The sequence below is a fragment of the Parasteatoda tepidariorum genome, chromosome 7, assembly GCF_982258835.1.
Source record: "Parasteatoda tepidariorum strain Cologne lab strain chromosome 7, Ptep-v5.0, whole genome shotgun sequence".
In the NCBI taxonomy this organism is placed as follows: domain Eukaryota; kingdom Metazoa; phylum Arthropoda; class Arachnida; order Araneae; family Theridiidae; genus Parasteatoda; species Parasteatoda tepidariorum.
Window position 1 is genome coordinate 92,552,609 of NC_141761.1, and position 16,982 is coordinate 92,569,590.

The 16,982-nt window shown below is 25.3% G+C and overlaps 1 protein-coding gene across 3 annotated transcripts in view; it reads left to right on the forward strand.

Moving 5' to 3' along the window:
* Window positions 1-14: 14 nt before the first annotated feature.
* Window positions 15-16,982, forward strand: part of PolZ1 (DNA polymerase zeta catalytic subunit) — a 45,812-nt gene continuing 28,844 nt past the window's right edge. For all 3 annotated transcript variants that reach the window (XM_016055453.4, XM_016055454.4, XM_016055455.4), the window contains exons 1-12: window positions 15-241; window positions 416-566; window positions 3,260-3,464; window positions 4,448-4,522; window positions 4,605-4,686; window positions 6,226-6,401; window positions 8,228-8,319; window positions 10,976-11,080; window positions 12,651-12,726; window positions 14,756-14,802; window positions 15,438-15,488; window positions 16,398-16,673. In XM_016055453.4, the coding sequence (XP_015910939.3) occupies window positions 428-566; window positions 3,260-3,464; window positions 4,448-4,522; window positions 4,605-4,686; window positions 6,226-6,401; window positions 8,228-8,319; window positions 10,976-11,080; window positions 12,651-12,726; window positions 14,756-14,802; window positions 15,438-15,488; window positions 16,398-16,673 (1,324 nt within the window). In that variant the 5' untranslated portion in view covers window positions 15-241; window positions 416-427. The remainder of the gene's footprint in view (window positions 242-415; window positions 567-3,259; window positions 3,465-4,447; window positions 4,523-4,604; window positions 4,687-6,225; window positions 6,402-8,227; window positions 8,320-10,975; window positions 11,081-12,650; window positions 12,727-14,755; window positions 14,803-15,437; window positions 15,489-16,397; window positions 16,674-16,982) is intronic.

Consider the following 16,982-nt stretch of genomic DNA (forward strand, 5'->3'; position numbering starts at 1 on the left):
GTAAATGCTATTTTGAACAACTCAACTCTCCTTCGCAGTGCGTAATGCTAAGCTGTAGTTATGTGTTTACTAGATTTTTTATACATAGCTAATTCTCAGAAGAATACTATTACTTCGATGATTTAAAATTTCTGATTATTTTTCTTTTGAATCATTATGCGCATATATATATTTATTTTAAATTATTCCCAACGGATTCCAATGATTGAAGAATTTCTTCCTGGGGACACCGTATGATCGAGTAAATAAGTCATTATACTTATCTTTTTTTTTATTTGTATATAGGCTAACTGAATTCTTTCGTAATATCCAAAATACTCGCTTCTGTAAACTATAATCGAAGGTCTTTGTTACCTATTATAAAAGTTATTGTTTTTATAATATGTTATTAATGTTATGTTATTGTTATTTTTAGGCATTCATTAGGATGCTATCTCTCCGTATTTTGACAGTTGACTCGTACCAGTGCTCTCCTGTTAAAGAATACGATGTTTGCTATTCAGATTTTCGCGGTAGCGAAATTTATAAAGTTCCCGTTATTCGAGTGGTGGGCAATACTCCTGCAGGTATAATATTAAAACTATATATTTAATTGTTTTTTATTTATTTTTTAAACATGGACTCCTAAACTGTCGTAATGGAGACAACCCTGTACAGTTAAGTCTAACAATGATGACTCTACCGCACATAAACCAATTTTTTTAGTTTAAAATTTTTAAAAAATATGTCCAATATCAGCCTAATTGATAGAATTTATATTTTTAGTAAAATTTTATTCTTAGTTAAAATTTTAAATTTAGTGTTTAAAAAGTGTCTAGCTTGATGACATATTTAATATTTGTTATGAAATGATTAAAATATTTTTACTATATTTAGTGTCACATAATGAAATTTGTAACTAATGATTCAGTAATGTATGCATATTTTTAAACTATCTTCAAATAATTACATTTTATGGTTTGATTGCTCAAGTAATGTATATTGCGAAATCACTTAATCTCTGAAGCATATGTTTGTTTTAACAAAGTACTTCGTTAAGTTCTATTAAAGGAAAATATTTATTTAAATCTTTAAAATTAAAAATTTATTTTGTTTGCAGAAAAATTAAAGCCATATTATATTTTTTTATATGACCTTGACCTTTTCTCCTATTATTTACTATTAAGTTCTAAAAACTACTTTGTAGAAAAAAATGACTCTTTATTTTATTAATAGAACTGTAAGTTATCAGTAATCTAAAATGATAATTTAAGTGGTGATAATTATATATGCATTATAACTTGTATCAGTGCTTTCTTGTTAAAGAATACGATGTTTGCTATTCAGATTTTTGCAGTCGCAAAATTTATATTCCCATTTTGTTCTTATTTATTTTTTAACGTGGACTCCTAAATTGGAATAATAGAGACGTTTCTGTACAGTTGCTTCTTGCAATGGTTACTCTACCTCTCAAAAACCAATTTCTTTTAGTTTAAAATTTTTTAAAAAAGTGCCCGTTATCAGCATAAATAATAGAATTTATATCATGAGTGAAATTTTTTTCATCGTTAAAATTTGAAAAGTTTAGTGTATAAAGTGTCTAGCTTGATATAATATTTAATGTTTGTTATGAATTGATTGAGGTACTTTAACTATTTTTAGTACCATATAGTGAAATTTGTTACTAATGATTTAGTAATATATTTTTAATTTCTCTTCAAATAATTACATTTCATAATTAGATTGCACAAGTAATGTATATTGCAAAATCACTTTATCTTTCAAGCATAGTTTATTTTAAAGCGCTTTGTAATTTTTTTTTTTTTAAGGAATTTTTTTTATTAAAACCCTAGTATATTTTTTATATGATCTTGTCTCTTATTAATTTTAAACATTTTGTAGAGAAAAAAAGAAGGAGACTTATTTCTTAAGTCAAATTGGTTAAGTCATTATTAATATTGAATGAAAACTTTAGTAGTAGAATAATTATTTATATATATGTATATATTTTTTTTTAGATTTTAAAAATTATGATTTTTTGGAACATACATAAAATATTAATACTTCTTTTTATTAATCCATCATTTTTTATTTTTCATGAAAGTGTAAATCAATAAACAGTGGAATATTATAGGAAAGCATATTTATTGATTAATTAAAATTTTTAATTCTATTGATTAATTAAAGTATTTATGGGTCCAATATTTACTATCATGTTTGTTTATGATTTTATATTTATTTTTCCTTTAAAAATTTTTTTGCAGTAAAGTAAGTTTTGGCTTGAAAAATTATCAGTTTTGAAATCCTGCACAGTATACTACTCTGAAGTTTAATTTTTTTTAAAGAGAAGTTTACAAAGGAAGTTACAATTTAGCCTTTAGAATAGAGATCGAATTAAATCTATTAAAAAAAGAACCCAATTTAGTTGCTAGGTGTGTCAAGTTAAATTGTAATCAAAAGAATTTCCATAAAAAATATTAAAATATATTACACATCAGAAAGCATCATACTTTTATTGATTTTAAAAGAAAAAAAGAAGCAGTATTTGAAAATGTATGTGCTTAAAAATAAACTCAATTTGTCTTTCTATTTATCCTTAAAAAAAATTTACAAAAGTATATCTGAATAAATAACATCAGAATCAGTAACTTTTTTAGAATCTTGTAAATTAGAACCTGTAAAACTTCATATCATTGGTCAAACATTTATTGTTGCAAAACTTTTATACTTTATAATTTTTAAAATTATGATGCTTATTGTCTCAATCCTAAGTTAAGGTTGAAATGCTTGATATTTTAGTTTTAAGATTTTTAGATTTTAATCTAATAAGAAGTCACTGATTGTATCTTTGGTTAATAACAATATAATTTTTCAAAAATTCTTCCACTTATTTTTTAAAAAAAAATTTAATACTTAATTGTTAGAATGGAGATGTTCTTTAAATTTTAATAAAAAATACTATTTGTTAATATTTTTGACCTTATCCGACTCATTGCCCCCACACTGTCTTCTGATGATGCCTACTGCCTTTTTTCTGCTTAACATGATCTTGGTTTTAAAGGTAAAAATGAACCATAGATGTTAATGGATAGAAATTTTTTAAAAGATATTTGAAATGAAATTTCAAGGTCTGAAACCTTTTTGAAGCCAAGGTTTCAAGCCTTTTTGAAAGAAAAATAGAAAACTATGATAACTTAAAATGTATATTTTAGTGTGCTCTTGAAAGTTTATAAATCCCTTTTAATCTTTTTTTTTTTTTTTTTTTTTACTATTTTTTCAGGTCAGAAAGGATGCCTACATATACATGGTGTTTTTCCATACCTTAGTGTTCGCTGTAAAGATGTCTTTCCTGGTATTGATGTTAAGAGCTCCCGTGAATATACCCAAAAATTAGCTTTAGAAATTGATAAAGCTCTCAATGTTGAAGAAAGAAAAACAGCTTCGAATCCTCACCATGTATATAATATAGAAGTTACCCAACGTCTGTGAGTAAATCTGAACGTTCTTCAGTTGTTTTTAACTGTGAAATTATTAACGTGAAAATCTTCACAACTTTCATTTTGAAATGATTGTTCTTTAAGTTACTATGTTGCCACTCAGGTTTAGAACTTTTCGAAATGAATGTATGAAAAGCATATTCAAAATCTTAGTATAACATCAGTCAAGGCTGATGATCTGAAAATGCTGAAAAGATGCCCTTAAAAATTGCAAAAATAGCCTCTACAAACTGCAAAAAATAACTCTTAAATAAATAATAATGCCCTTAAAATTTTTAAAAATATATGTCATTTTATTTTATTTATTTATTTTTTTTTTTTCAAAAAGAAATCATATAAAAGGCTTGTATATAAAAACTTGTAATTGAATCGTACATTTAATACGAAGTAAGGTAATAATTAAAATAAATATGTAATTTATGAGTAAAATGAAATGTCAATAAATACTTGATAAAGAAATATATGAATTTATTAGTTTTTAGTTTCTATCTTCAAAAACATCAAAATTTATTGTATTATCATATGTTTTTGATAGTCTTAAAATTAAGAGATTTTCTCTTATCAAAAAGCAAATTCCTATATCATTAACATTTGTTATTAGAGAAAATCTAAAATAACAAGATTCAATGAAATATTTACATTGATTTATGAAGAAAAATAATTTTATTCATAAGCAAAATGCTCTTAAAATGAAAAACATCATTCAAAATTCATAAAAAAAAAAATTATTAATAAAAGAGAAGCATAATCTAAAATATGAAAAAATGACCCCAAAAAAATTTGAATGTCATAAATAGAATAAAGTAACCAAATTTGTATCAAAAAAAGTATTTATCATTAGCATTTTAGCCTTGATCACACTATAATTTAGGAGCGAGCTCCGGATAAATTGAATTTATTAATTTACTCTATATGATTTTTTTTGATTTTGACTGATATTAAAATGTATTGTAAATAATTTTTAATTTTAGATGTTTATACGGTTACCATGAAGAGAAGGAGGATTTCCTCAAAATTTATTTTTATAATCCTATTGATGTAATGAGGTAATATATATTTATCTTCCAATAAATCTTTTCTTAATTCAATTAGTTGATATCAATGTGATCATATTTTTTTTTTTTTCAGAACTGCAAATAACTTAACAAATTGTAAAGTACTGAACAAATTTATACAGCCACATGAAGCCCACATTCCTTTTATTTTGCAGGTTAGTTTTTGCTCTTACTTTATTTGTGTTTAGAAATTGTTGTTTTCAAATACTATTATTAAAAAGATAAATTACATATTTTTTATTTGTAATATTTAATAGTATACAGGTTAAAAACTATTATTATATTGTACTTATGCTTTTGATACTCCATTTAAGAAATGTCCTTTATTTAGAGTTTCAGAATTAATTACGAAATTAAATTATACACAGGACATTTCACCAGTGATAAAATGACTGTTTTTGTTTATAAAACAATTTTTTCATGAAAAATATTAGATTTCTAAAATTAGAATTATGATTGAATTATTTTGAATTTAAAATTATAGAAATTATTTTCCATACATCCTATAATTAATATTATATTATTCTATCTATTATCTTCTATAATTTAATTGTAATTATTTTTCAAAGATAATAAATTGCATTGTTTCAAAACTTCTAGTATATTTTAATGTTGATCTCGCTCAATAGTTTTTAAAATGAGTAAAAGAAAATGGTTGAGGAAGCATGGTTAAAAAAAATATATTACTTTTTGGTGTTAATGTCACCTTATATGTTATTAAATAATTTTTATAAAGTATCCTATAAAACGCCCAAATATCGCAAATGCTTTATTGTCTTCCTCAATTTCTGTCATCATTAAAAATGGAGTGTGTTTGCTTTGAAATTGATGCCACAGCAATTGCTGCCAACTAAGACTATGAAATACAGCTCGATTTGTTTTTATAACCCACAAACATTTTATGCATTTTATCTTTCTTTTGTACACTTAATATTTTTATATGGGGTGCTAGGAGTAAGGAACAAGTCCAATCCTGAAAAATGATTGTTACAATTGAACAATTTGTATTACCTAGTGTTGAGTGAATTGTATAGCAATTTAAATATTAAGAAAGGATAATAAAGATGTTAGTTAATTGTTATCCCACCTCTCGGATAAGGTTTTTTTTTTCTTTTCTTTTTTAGTGAATATGTAAGAGTTTGTGTTCATATATCATTGATTATAACAGAACTTGTTAGATTGTAACAGAATGTCAAAAGTACTTAGTTTATAGTTACATATTTTATCTTGTCTATGTAGAGTTTAATTAAATTGGTTTTAAATTAATACTATGCAATAATTTCTTATTCCATTGCACTTATCAGAAGTCAAGAAAATGGCACAATCCACTCAATTGTGCACCGTTATTTATGTATCCATGAATTTAAAAAAAATGCATTCCCATAAAATCTTATGGGGGTCATGAATGTTCAGACTCCATAATTTCCTGACCAATGACATGATAGGGGCAATGAAGTTCTAAATCCTTAATTAAATTAATCTTTTTTAGCAATTGAGTAAACTTTTTTAAGCACCTGAAAAAAATTTCATTTTTCTTTTCTTTTTTTCTGTGTGTGTATATATATTTGCTTATTGTTTGAGATAAAAAAAATTGTCTTTTTTTTTTTTTTTTTTTTTTTTTTTTTTTTTTTTTTGAAAAAATTATTTTTATAATATTACAGCTTATGTGATATCTATTTTTGTTTCCATTTTAGTTTTTCATTGATCATAATCTATTTGGTATGAACTTTATAAAAACTTCATCTTTCAAATTTCGAGCTTCAGGAGAAACATACATTGCAGCCACATCACCCTTAAGGAATCAAGATATTTCAAACAGTGATGATAGTGATATTGCTAATAAAGTTTGGGATGTTACTTCCTTAAGCAGGTAAGGTTATCCTTAGAGTTTTAATAAAATGTATAATTATTGGAAATTACTTATATTGGTATTTACAATTTCATTTAAATGTGTGTGTGTAACATAAAAAGCTTCTATAAATCTTTTTATGTTATTTCTTTTCTATAGAACAATTCCTAATTTATTATTCCAATCGAAACACTTTTTCACTCTTACTTTTAAAAGGCCGCATCCTGTTCTAAAATCTATTTTTGGCTCAAGTATACATTAATTAAAAGTAAGACATTTTTCCCTTTACTCTTTGTGGGAATCGCATGACCTATTTAATAAACCAATAGTAATTTCAAGATTTCCCTCTTTTCCCTAAATCAATACATTTTCGGATTTTTTTTTAAGATTTTCCCTAACAGTAAGACAGAACTACGATGGAGTGAACTTTACTTTTCGCTCGTCATCCGTTTGAAAATGATCAAATAAAATTAATTTGCTTTTATTAAAGTCCTGTGTCTGTTTTCCTGCTCGGTCCGGCTGCCACCATTTACACACATATATATGCACATACATACATGATTCCACTACACCTAAGACTTCCATATTTTTGGGTCTTTTATTCTAATAGCTGGTCCTCATTTGAAACATGAATTCTCAATCTCTTTTTTCTTTCGATTAATGTTCCCATTCATAATATTTTATTTATTAATAGACAAAATAAAGTGTTTCAAATTAAAAATATATATATATATATAAATTCCAAGGCTTTTAATTGGGACTGATTAAACACCTGCATCAAGAAAAAACAACCGTGTAATTTGTTGTTCAAAATTATTCTGATTTTCTTCATTGGCTATTAATAACAAAGGAAAAGAAGAAAAAAATTTATACTTATTTAGTTTTATTTTTGCCTAATTAAGTCTGCTGGTGCTTCATATGTTTATGTATTTATTATGTTTCTAAGTTTGACATCTCATAACCTTTTTTTTTTTTTTATGTCCCTTCTACGATTTTTGCCGTAGTTGAAATGTAGACCATAAGCAGATTTACTGATATTATAAAAAAAAAATTATGTTATTGCTCACTATTTAATTTGAATATGTATAAAATGCATTTATAGGAAATTAAAGAGTAAATAATTTAATCATTAAATATTTTTACAATTAGAAACCTCTAACCATTTAGCAGTTGTGTGTAAGAGCGAATTGAGAACATTTTTCTTCTAAATTTTTTTTAAATCCATGATGACGAGAAAAACTGACTTTCTTCACCTTATAGCCAGCATCTTCAAACCCAATTTTTTTCCATGCAGTCGAATGATTGTGGATAAACATTTTTAAGTATTTAATAGTTACATTTAATGCTGTTTTAGCAAGAATGTTATAATTGATGTAAGCATGAATAATAATGCATAATATGATAAATATAATTTAAACTTTTATTTAAACAGTCAAGTAATAATGTTCTTATTTATTAAATTTGAGGTTTGATTTTCATTTTGCTTTCTAAATCAAAGTGATTATTCTTTTATTTGAATTGTTTATTTGTAATACAGAGATTTGAATGCTAAATAACTCATTTTTCTGGGTATATAATTTGCATGCTGGTATGCGAGTTTAAATTTTAATTGTGATTCATGCTTTACTTTCATTTGGCTAATTAGTATCATTTCTGACTCATTATCTTGTGTCTCTTGATCTGGTCTTTTCATATCTAGATTGTCTCCAATGAATTTTGTAAAATTTGTGTGCTTTAAAGTAGAAAACTACTATAAGACTATTCTTACTTTTATTTATAATTTGCATTTTTTTTTTTTATATATATATTTTTAGAAAAAGTTTGTTTTTTCAACTATTTTTATTTAGCTCTCAAATCAATGGCTTACCAAGAGAATCTGTCTGTGAGTTAGAAGCTGATTGCTGCAAAAGTGATATTATAAATAAAAAGGAAATCTCATGTAAGTTTTTGAAAAATGCTAATTTAGACGTTTCATGTAATACAAACTCATTTGTTTTTTGAACAGGATGTGTATATATGCAGTTTACAATCTTTAGTGCGATCCCCTATCACTGCAACCCTTCTATTATAATAATCAATATATGAAGTTCTGTTTGTTGACACCATGTCATTTTAACACTCATTAAAACATCATAACTGAACCTTTCACTCCCATATTGCACCTGAAATCTTGTTTAATTCTTTGAAAATCCTTCCAGACCCCCAGGTGTTCCAGATTTTTGCGCTTTGGAAGATAATATTTTTCCATTCATATCATGCATATCAGCGGGTAACAAAAATCTGGAACAAATTATTTAAACCATTATTTCTTTTCGTGTTACCGCATAATAAATGTTAAACATTCTGGATTTTCTATAAATGGCAGGACCACCTATTCTGAGCTATTTTAATCATATTCATGGTTATATTGAACATTGACTGCATAACCAATTCCCTATAACTCGAAGCTAGCTATAGAAGGATTATTTTGTTGTTAGTTCTTTGTTCATATTGAAGTAAACGAATATTTATCTAGATATAATTTTTAATATAGCAGCAGAGCAGTGTGAAAGAAAAATTTTCTGCTTTATGTAAAGGTAATTTCAACTGCCTTAGATGTCAAGGTACATAATCAATATTACGACAGTTTTAGAATATGATGTATTTTAATATTAGAAAAGCAAACCACAAATCTTAACAGTTTAAAAATAACTCATAATTTACTGTATGACATCTATGATAGTGATCATGAGTAATGAAAGGTCATTGAATTTATCCCAAATTTTACATTTTGTAAAAAGTCAAAATTTGGGAAAAGTTGATTTTATCACATTTTAGTTTTAAAATTTAAAAAGTAAAAAAGTTTGATAAATTGATGATAATTAAAAATATTAAAAGTCCCAGAATATTCTTGAGAAACTGATTATAATTTCCTAAGGAGAGCAGGACCTTAAAGCAAATCAAATTAACAGGGTTGCCACAGGCTACTAAAATGCGACTATTTGCTACTATTTTCGGCCTTAGGCGACTTTCTTTGCCTGAAAAGGCCAAAAAAAGCAACTATTTTCAGGAATAGGCGACTATTGGGAGACTTTTTTACTCTTAGCGAAGTTATTTTTATACTTATGCTTATTTTTCGTAGACCTACTGTTACTTTGCGATTGCTGCACAATCACTGTTATCTTAAACTTTCGTTCTGAACTCAATAGATCAATGAAAGAAAATATATATTAGAAAGGTTTCTTCATTGGTTTTTTTCAATTATTATTTTTCATTTTAAGCTATACAATTTAATAGGGGTTTTTGTACTTAATTTTGTTATAAAAAGTTAGTTTTTTTTTTTTTTTTTTTTTTTTTTTTTTTCAAATTTATTTAATGTAGGTAAGTATAATAATTTGATTATTTTTAAACCAATAAATGTTCAGTTGTTTTTATTTGTAAAAAAATTAAAATAAAGCTTACCTTTATTTTATTTGCTTTTATTTTTGAGAAACTGAAAACAAAGTTTTAAAAAAATTTGGCTGTTAGTTAAAAAACAAAAAAAAATTTTAAAATTAAATAGAGAGTTTAGTAATGTTTGGACGCTTTTTAATAATTTAATATTAGTACTTAAGGTATTTTTTTAAAAAATTTTATTAAAATTCTTTCAATACTTGTTTGTTTTATAATTTGTTAGATAGTCAGTGTCATTTTTAAAGAAATAAATCTAGTCAATTTTATTTTCAAAAACGAAAATAATAATAAATAAGAAAAAAAAATTTGCATTTATTCAGTGCAGAATTTAACCATTAGTTAATACTACTTTATATTATTTTAAATAATTCAATAAAAGAGGGTCTAATGATGTTTCAAAAGCATGGTTTTTTTTTCCAACAAATAATTTTAAAAAAATAATTTTTTTTCTAAAGTAAACATTTCTTTGGTTTGTTTTCTACTTTCGTTTTTTTTTTCTTTTAATTTTAATGCACGTATGCAAAATATTTTGTTACAGTATTATTATTTTTAAACCGATAAATCTTAAATCATTTTTAATTTAAGAAAAATGAAATAAATCTTGGGTTTGCTTTTACTTTGACTTCTTTGTTATTTTAATTGAAAAAATTAAGCAATGATATTGATATTATAGTAGAATATGTTTAGAATTAATATTTTCTTTTGTAATAGATTTATTCCTTTAATTTATTTTTGATTGATTTCCCATGGGTAATTTCTGAACATATACTAAATCACGATGTCTAATGGACGATGTATCACAATTTAAAATTTCTGACATCAACCAGTCCTTATCATAGTATTTGACAATTAGGCTACAATTTTAATTATTTGGCTACTATTTTTGATAAATTTTTGCTCCTGTTCAGGCAACTTCTTATAGTTTTAGGCAACTATTTTCATGCTTGAGGCTACTAAAAGCAACTATTTTTGTTCATTTTTTACTGTGGCAACCCTGAATTAATAACCAAAGGAGTTTTTTTTTTCATTGGAAGTTTTTTGATCAATGTACTTTGCCACAAGTTGTATGTTTTGTTTAATATCTTAAAATTTTAAAAAAAAAATAGAAAGTAATTTACTTTTGAGTTTTTTAGTAACTTTACTCTAATTCTTTGCAATAACAGCTCAGCATGGTAACAATCCAGGACTTCAGTCTATTTGGGCTGAAGAAAGGCTAAGAAGACAAACAAAAAATGAGGCATCTCAAATTTCTTTTGAAGAAAGCCAAGGTAACATTTAAAAAACTTTTTCTATTTCCTTTTTTTTTTAATTCTATTCTTTAAAAAAAAATTTAAATACTTCTTATGGTGCGTAGTTGTTGCATTGTAATTTGTTAGAATTAATATCTTGATTCCATTGAAACAATTGATAGGCACATGTGTGCAATGCTACTGGATGTTGGTCGACTTCACTGAACGAAGTACAATAATAACATTAATTAAACATTTTTTATTGATTCAAAACACATATATAAAGCAGTATTAAACATAAAAAGCAAAACAATATTGAATTAAAGGAAATAGAACCTATAATTCCAAGTTAAAAAAGCACTAAGCTACTAATGTTGTAACTGGAAGCAAAATATTTAAAAGATATAAATTTAATTTAAGAAAAAATAATTAAGTCAAAGTGCCTGACCAAAAATCAAAAGAACAGGAGACAACAGAATCCACCATCAACTGCAGCAATCCTAATTTAAATAAAAAAAATGGAAATCAGTGACAACATGGTTGCTTCTTCAGAGGGGCCATACCATGCTGTTTCTATAGATTGGTAGTAAAATAACACAAATAGCCCAATGCCCTTTAATGTGGCTAAAAAATAAACAAGAGCAAGTCAGGTAAAGATTATATACTGAAGCATTTAAGATTGAAGTAGAAGTATATGTAGCAAACCCGTAAACTAGATTTTTCCGGATAATAGGTCTTTAAGGTAAACAAACATCAAAATAACTTTATTGAATAAAAATAACAAATAGAGGATTGTCAATTCCGAAAGAGATCTTTGTCAGAAACTAGTTATTTTATCATGATCATCTAAAGTCTTTGAAAATTATTTTGTATTTTGTTAATGTATATAGTGCCAAAAAAAAAATTTTTGAGTGTTTAAAAAGTACTTAAAAGGTGCTTATTTTTTATTGAAAGATTTGGCTATGCACCCTGTTTTAGATGCACTAAATTTGTTACGATTTTGTTGTCCTTGCAGTTTTTTTTATTGCATTTTTAACCGTTTGGGATTTTCTCATAGTTTTTAAAATTTTAATAGAATATTATTATAATCTATGAATTCTTTGTTGCACTTTTGAATAATAACTTAGTGAATGATCATTAAGTCTCAAATGTGAAATTTTTCAAAATGTGAAATTGAGTGTGTGAGATTGAAGTTGAGTGAAACTGAGTGTTTATTCTTTTGTGAAAAAGGAAAAGAGTTTCGTTTATTTTGATTCTTAAAAAGTGTCCGGAGTAGTGACCCTCACAGTAGATGGAGGTCCAGATAAAGAACTTTGTGTTGTATCTATATCTATACTTTAATTTATTTAAAATGTAAAAATTTTATTTCAAATTTAACAGTTATTTCCTTTCTTAATTTTTTATGTTCAGATTGTTATTGTAAATTTATATTCTAAGTTTAAATTGTCTTGTAAAATATAAGTTTTTGCTCTTGATTCTTTTCATTTCTTTTTAAGCTGTAGTACATTTAATATTTAAGCAGCCTTTTGAACATGAAAACTATGTGGAATTATTTTATATTCCTTTTCCTTATATTTAATGTATCTCTCATGTTTATTTTTGTTAACAGAAAGAAGTAGAGTACAAACACAAAATGAAGTTCTATATAAAAGGCTGGAGAATATATTACATGAAAGAGAGGAAAGGTAAATAGTTGTTATAAATTTCAGATAATCTGTAGTGAGACTTAAAGTAAATGGTGAAACTGTATTAGAATCAGGTTGTTTTTGTTCTCTGTTATCTAAAGCAATGACATTAACTGATGCAAAGTTTATTAATCCATTTATGCTTTAGTCCCATTTTTTTTAATAGTATTTTGGGTATGATATTAAATGTCCTGAAATCATCTTGAAAATAATTTAAATTTTTTTTATTTTATTTGTATTTAAAAATCTGTCATTTTAAATTGTATGGCAAAATGCTGAAAAGGAAAAACTTGAATTAATGTGAGATTTCATGCAGAAAGCATTTTTTATTCATTGAACTATTTCTTTGAAGGCAAAATAGCTCGTTATAACTAGCTATTTTCAAAAAAATTGCTGATCACTCTTGATAAATAAAAAAGACTTCTTTTACAACTAAGTGCTTGAAACTTTTCATTTATGAAATTAAAAGCATTTTAATGCTCATAAGTATTTTGAAAATAATAATTATTCTTGTGATTTTGTGATAATATTTTAGAATTGCCTCTAAAAGGACTAGACACAATAGATTATGATTTAGAGTTAAGCTTCTTGTTAAAGCTATTCGTTTTACGTGCAGAAAAGGTTTAGATTCTACTTCTAATGAAAGTTTGAAATTATATTTATTAAAGCGTTTTTTTTTCCCTTCGTACATTGATAAAAACACTTTTTATTTTTAAAAACACTTCATATTTATTGGAGCTTTCTTAAATGCATTAAATTATAGTCATTAAGATATTTTAAATTAATTTTTTTAATTGTTTAGCTTTAAACGTAACTGGTTTTGAATACTCTTAAATTGCAACTTATTGAGAAAAAAAATTTCTGCAGAATATTTTTAAATTCTCTTTTTTTTAAAAAAAAAAAAAAAACTTTGGTAAGTAATAAAAAAAAATTTATTTTATGAAAAATTATTTTAAATTGCAACATTTGTACTTAAAATGCTTTTATTAGATATGTTTCATTTTTATCTTATGCTGTTTGTACAACGATAAACCATAAAGGTTTTCTGTTGCTGTTTCTAAAAAAAAATAATAATATGCCTTCAATTTTATATAGTTTTATTAATATAATTAAGATAACTAATATTTTTGAATTTTATTAAAAATTGCCTGGTAGAATTTTGATCTTATTCACAGGGTATGTTTCCTAGTGGATAGTGAGTGATAAAAGTAGATAAGTGAGATACCTATATAGTTATGATCTCTTAACCCTCCAATTGTTGAGCTGTTGGTCAGAATTGTACAGGGATTTATATTGAATAACAAGGTAGAAATTTGGTTTTGGGCTGAAAGCAGCTAGGACTAATGCTCACCTTAGCGGGGGGACAATCCTTAGGATAAAGGACACTCCCAGTGGCTGAGTAGTAGCGCTTTGTTCATCCGTGTCACAGGTTCTGAGTTCTAATCTCTGTCTGAGCAAGGTTGACTTGGCCTCTCATTCCTTCAGTGGGTTGATAAACAGTAAAAATTATGTTTGTGAGTTTGACACTGAGAGTTCCATGTTTTAATAAAAAACTGAAACATCTGCATCCCAAAGCCCAAGGTTGAGAAAACTAGAATGTATAATGTATGCCTTGGCCCTCCTTGTACTATCATGCCTCTAAGTTTTTTTTAAAGTTTTTTTTTTTGATGTTAAAAGATATTGAGTTTTATTATTTTTGGCAATTATGAAGTCTATTTTAAACTGCTCCCAAGTATAAATTTTACTCATGTTAAATGTCTTTGTTCTGTATTTATAATCAGTTACATTTTAAATTTGAAATTTATAAGTAGGACACATTTGATAATTTTAAGTTTATTCAATTGAACTTTTATTTAAAAATAAAAAAAAGAAAAGGAAATAATTTTTAAGCTTAATATTTTTCTTTCAATGAACTTAAAATTTGATCAGTACTAAAGTGCTAGAATTAAAATTGTATTTTTTTCTAAGCATTAAAATGTACTCTTTTAACACATCTTAATTTTTGCTTATTAATTATATTTTCTTACAGCATTAACTTAAATAAAACTGAAGAAATCGATGAGTCCAATTTTCCAGGTAATATTTGTTTAGCCATTTTTCAGTATTAAACATGCAACATATATACTAAATATTTGGTTATATATTCTTTCATTTATACTTATGTATTATCTTAGATTTTACGTGTTTTATTCTGTTACTGTTCTTTTTTATTATTAAATATCTTATAAAGTGAAATAGCTCACTTTACAAATTCATTTTAGTTTCTGTTTCTCTTGTATACTGGGTCAATAAACAGTTAATGTGTAGAAATGTTTTTTTTTTCTTCTTTTTTTTAAATAATGATTATTAGTTTAATTCTTTCTGATATTGTTTAAAAAATCATTTGTTTTTTTCTTAAATTTTTTAAAACATTTTGTAAAATTATGAGTTCTTGTTGTGCTTCTTTTGATTTTGCTTGAAAATTTGTTGCTGAAAAAATTTATAATAATTCCTTCTATTAATTTAATATTCTAATAATTGCAGGTAATTATTTTTAACTTTACTGTAGAATGAGGCAAGAATATTTAAGTTTATAATAAATTGTTTTAATTGCTCATTATTAATTTTAAATTCATTCTTAATTCACAGCATGAATTAATCCTAATAAATAAATTAGTCAACATAGCTTAATCAACATAGATAAATATTTTATAAAAAATTTTCTCTTGTAGATTCGCAGAGCACTCTTTCAAACAAATCGCTTTCTGATTTATTTGGTCTAAGTAAGTTGCCTTTTTTCTTGTAAAATGAAATATTCATTACCTATTACAGATTATACCTATTACTGTTGAACCTCATTAACATGCTTAATGTGAATTTCTTTTAAAATGAGCTAATTTTAAATTCCCTGGTAAATTATATAACAATATGTATTTTAAAGTACTTTTATTCCTTGATAGTTTCTATGTAGACAAGTAAAAATTCTTAGTGATCATGGAAGTGTTAAATAATGCTCTTAGTTTCGTATCACTATTGTTATTTACTTACATTATACAAGGATTTTTCTAAATTATTTATACCCTACATTTATTTCTAATGTAAAAGTGCATAAAGTCCCAAATTTTCAATGCAATTAAGCAAATTTTATTGTTTTTTTAGCACTAGTTAACCTGAGTTAAAAATATTGCTAAGTGAATTTAACAAAATTTTTTTAAAAAAATTCTGAAGTAGATTTCAAAAATTTTGTGTTATGTTTAAACTTGTCATTTTTTAAAATCTTGTATTATGTTTCTTTTTTTTACTATGCATTTTTTAGTTAGTACTTAAAATAAGGAGATCAGATTTCTAAACCCTGTCTTAAGTTGAGCCTCCTCAAGGAATTTTACAACTTGAGGATTCTTGTATATTTATGAAAAATATTGTTTACATCTGCAGCAAAGCTTTCTTTTTTAAAAGAAAAAATTAATTGTCAAATAGTTATACAGAGAATAGTAAACTTGTGAAAAAAATTTGATTAATAAAACAGTTTTAAAATAAGTTAGTGTAATTAATGTTTGTACTCTTCAGGGTTTTGTGAGCATAAATGGTATTTTTCTTTCTGTCTGCCTTTTTAGTCACTTAATCCTATAAACGGAAAAATTTTATGCATTTGTTTTTTAGTCTTTATTTGAGGATAACTATTGCCATTTTAGGTAATACAGAGGATAACCAACTACTACAAGTATTTATGGACCTTGCCAACAGTCAATCAAACATGCCTGATGAAGACAGTATATTAGGGACCAAGAATGAAATATCCAAAGAAGATGATGAAGCAGAAGAAGCTGAAATGTCTCAGAGAGATGACTTCTTTCACAATCTATCTTCATCATTTGTTTCTTGTGACGAAGTAAGCACAGATATGAGAGATGCAATTAACGTCCATCAATTGGATGGAACATATGATGATGAAGATTATGCAAGTTTTGGTAAGTCAGTGATGCTAAACATTTAAAGTCATATTTTAGTTTAGACCTATTATTATCATAGTCTTCATAAAATAAATAAATAAACACGCAGGAAAATCATGTGCTCTATTTTTTTTTCTTGTTTCATTTAAACATCTTCTATTTTCTAAGAAAAACAATAATCATTCAAAATGTCTTAAGAGAAGTACAGGGCATCTCAATAAGAATGCAGTATTCATTCTATTTTTTTTTAATTTTTTTTTATTACTTTTAGTATTACACTTGTTGCAATGATGTGGGCAACGGAAAATGAATTACCTACTGCCCATT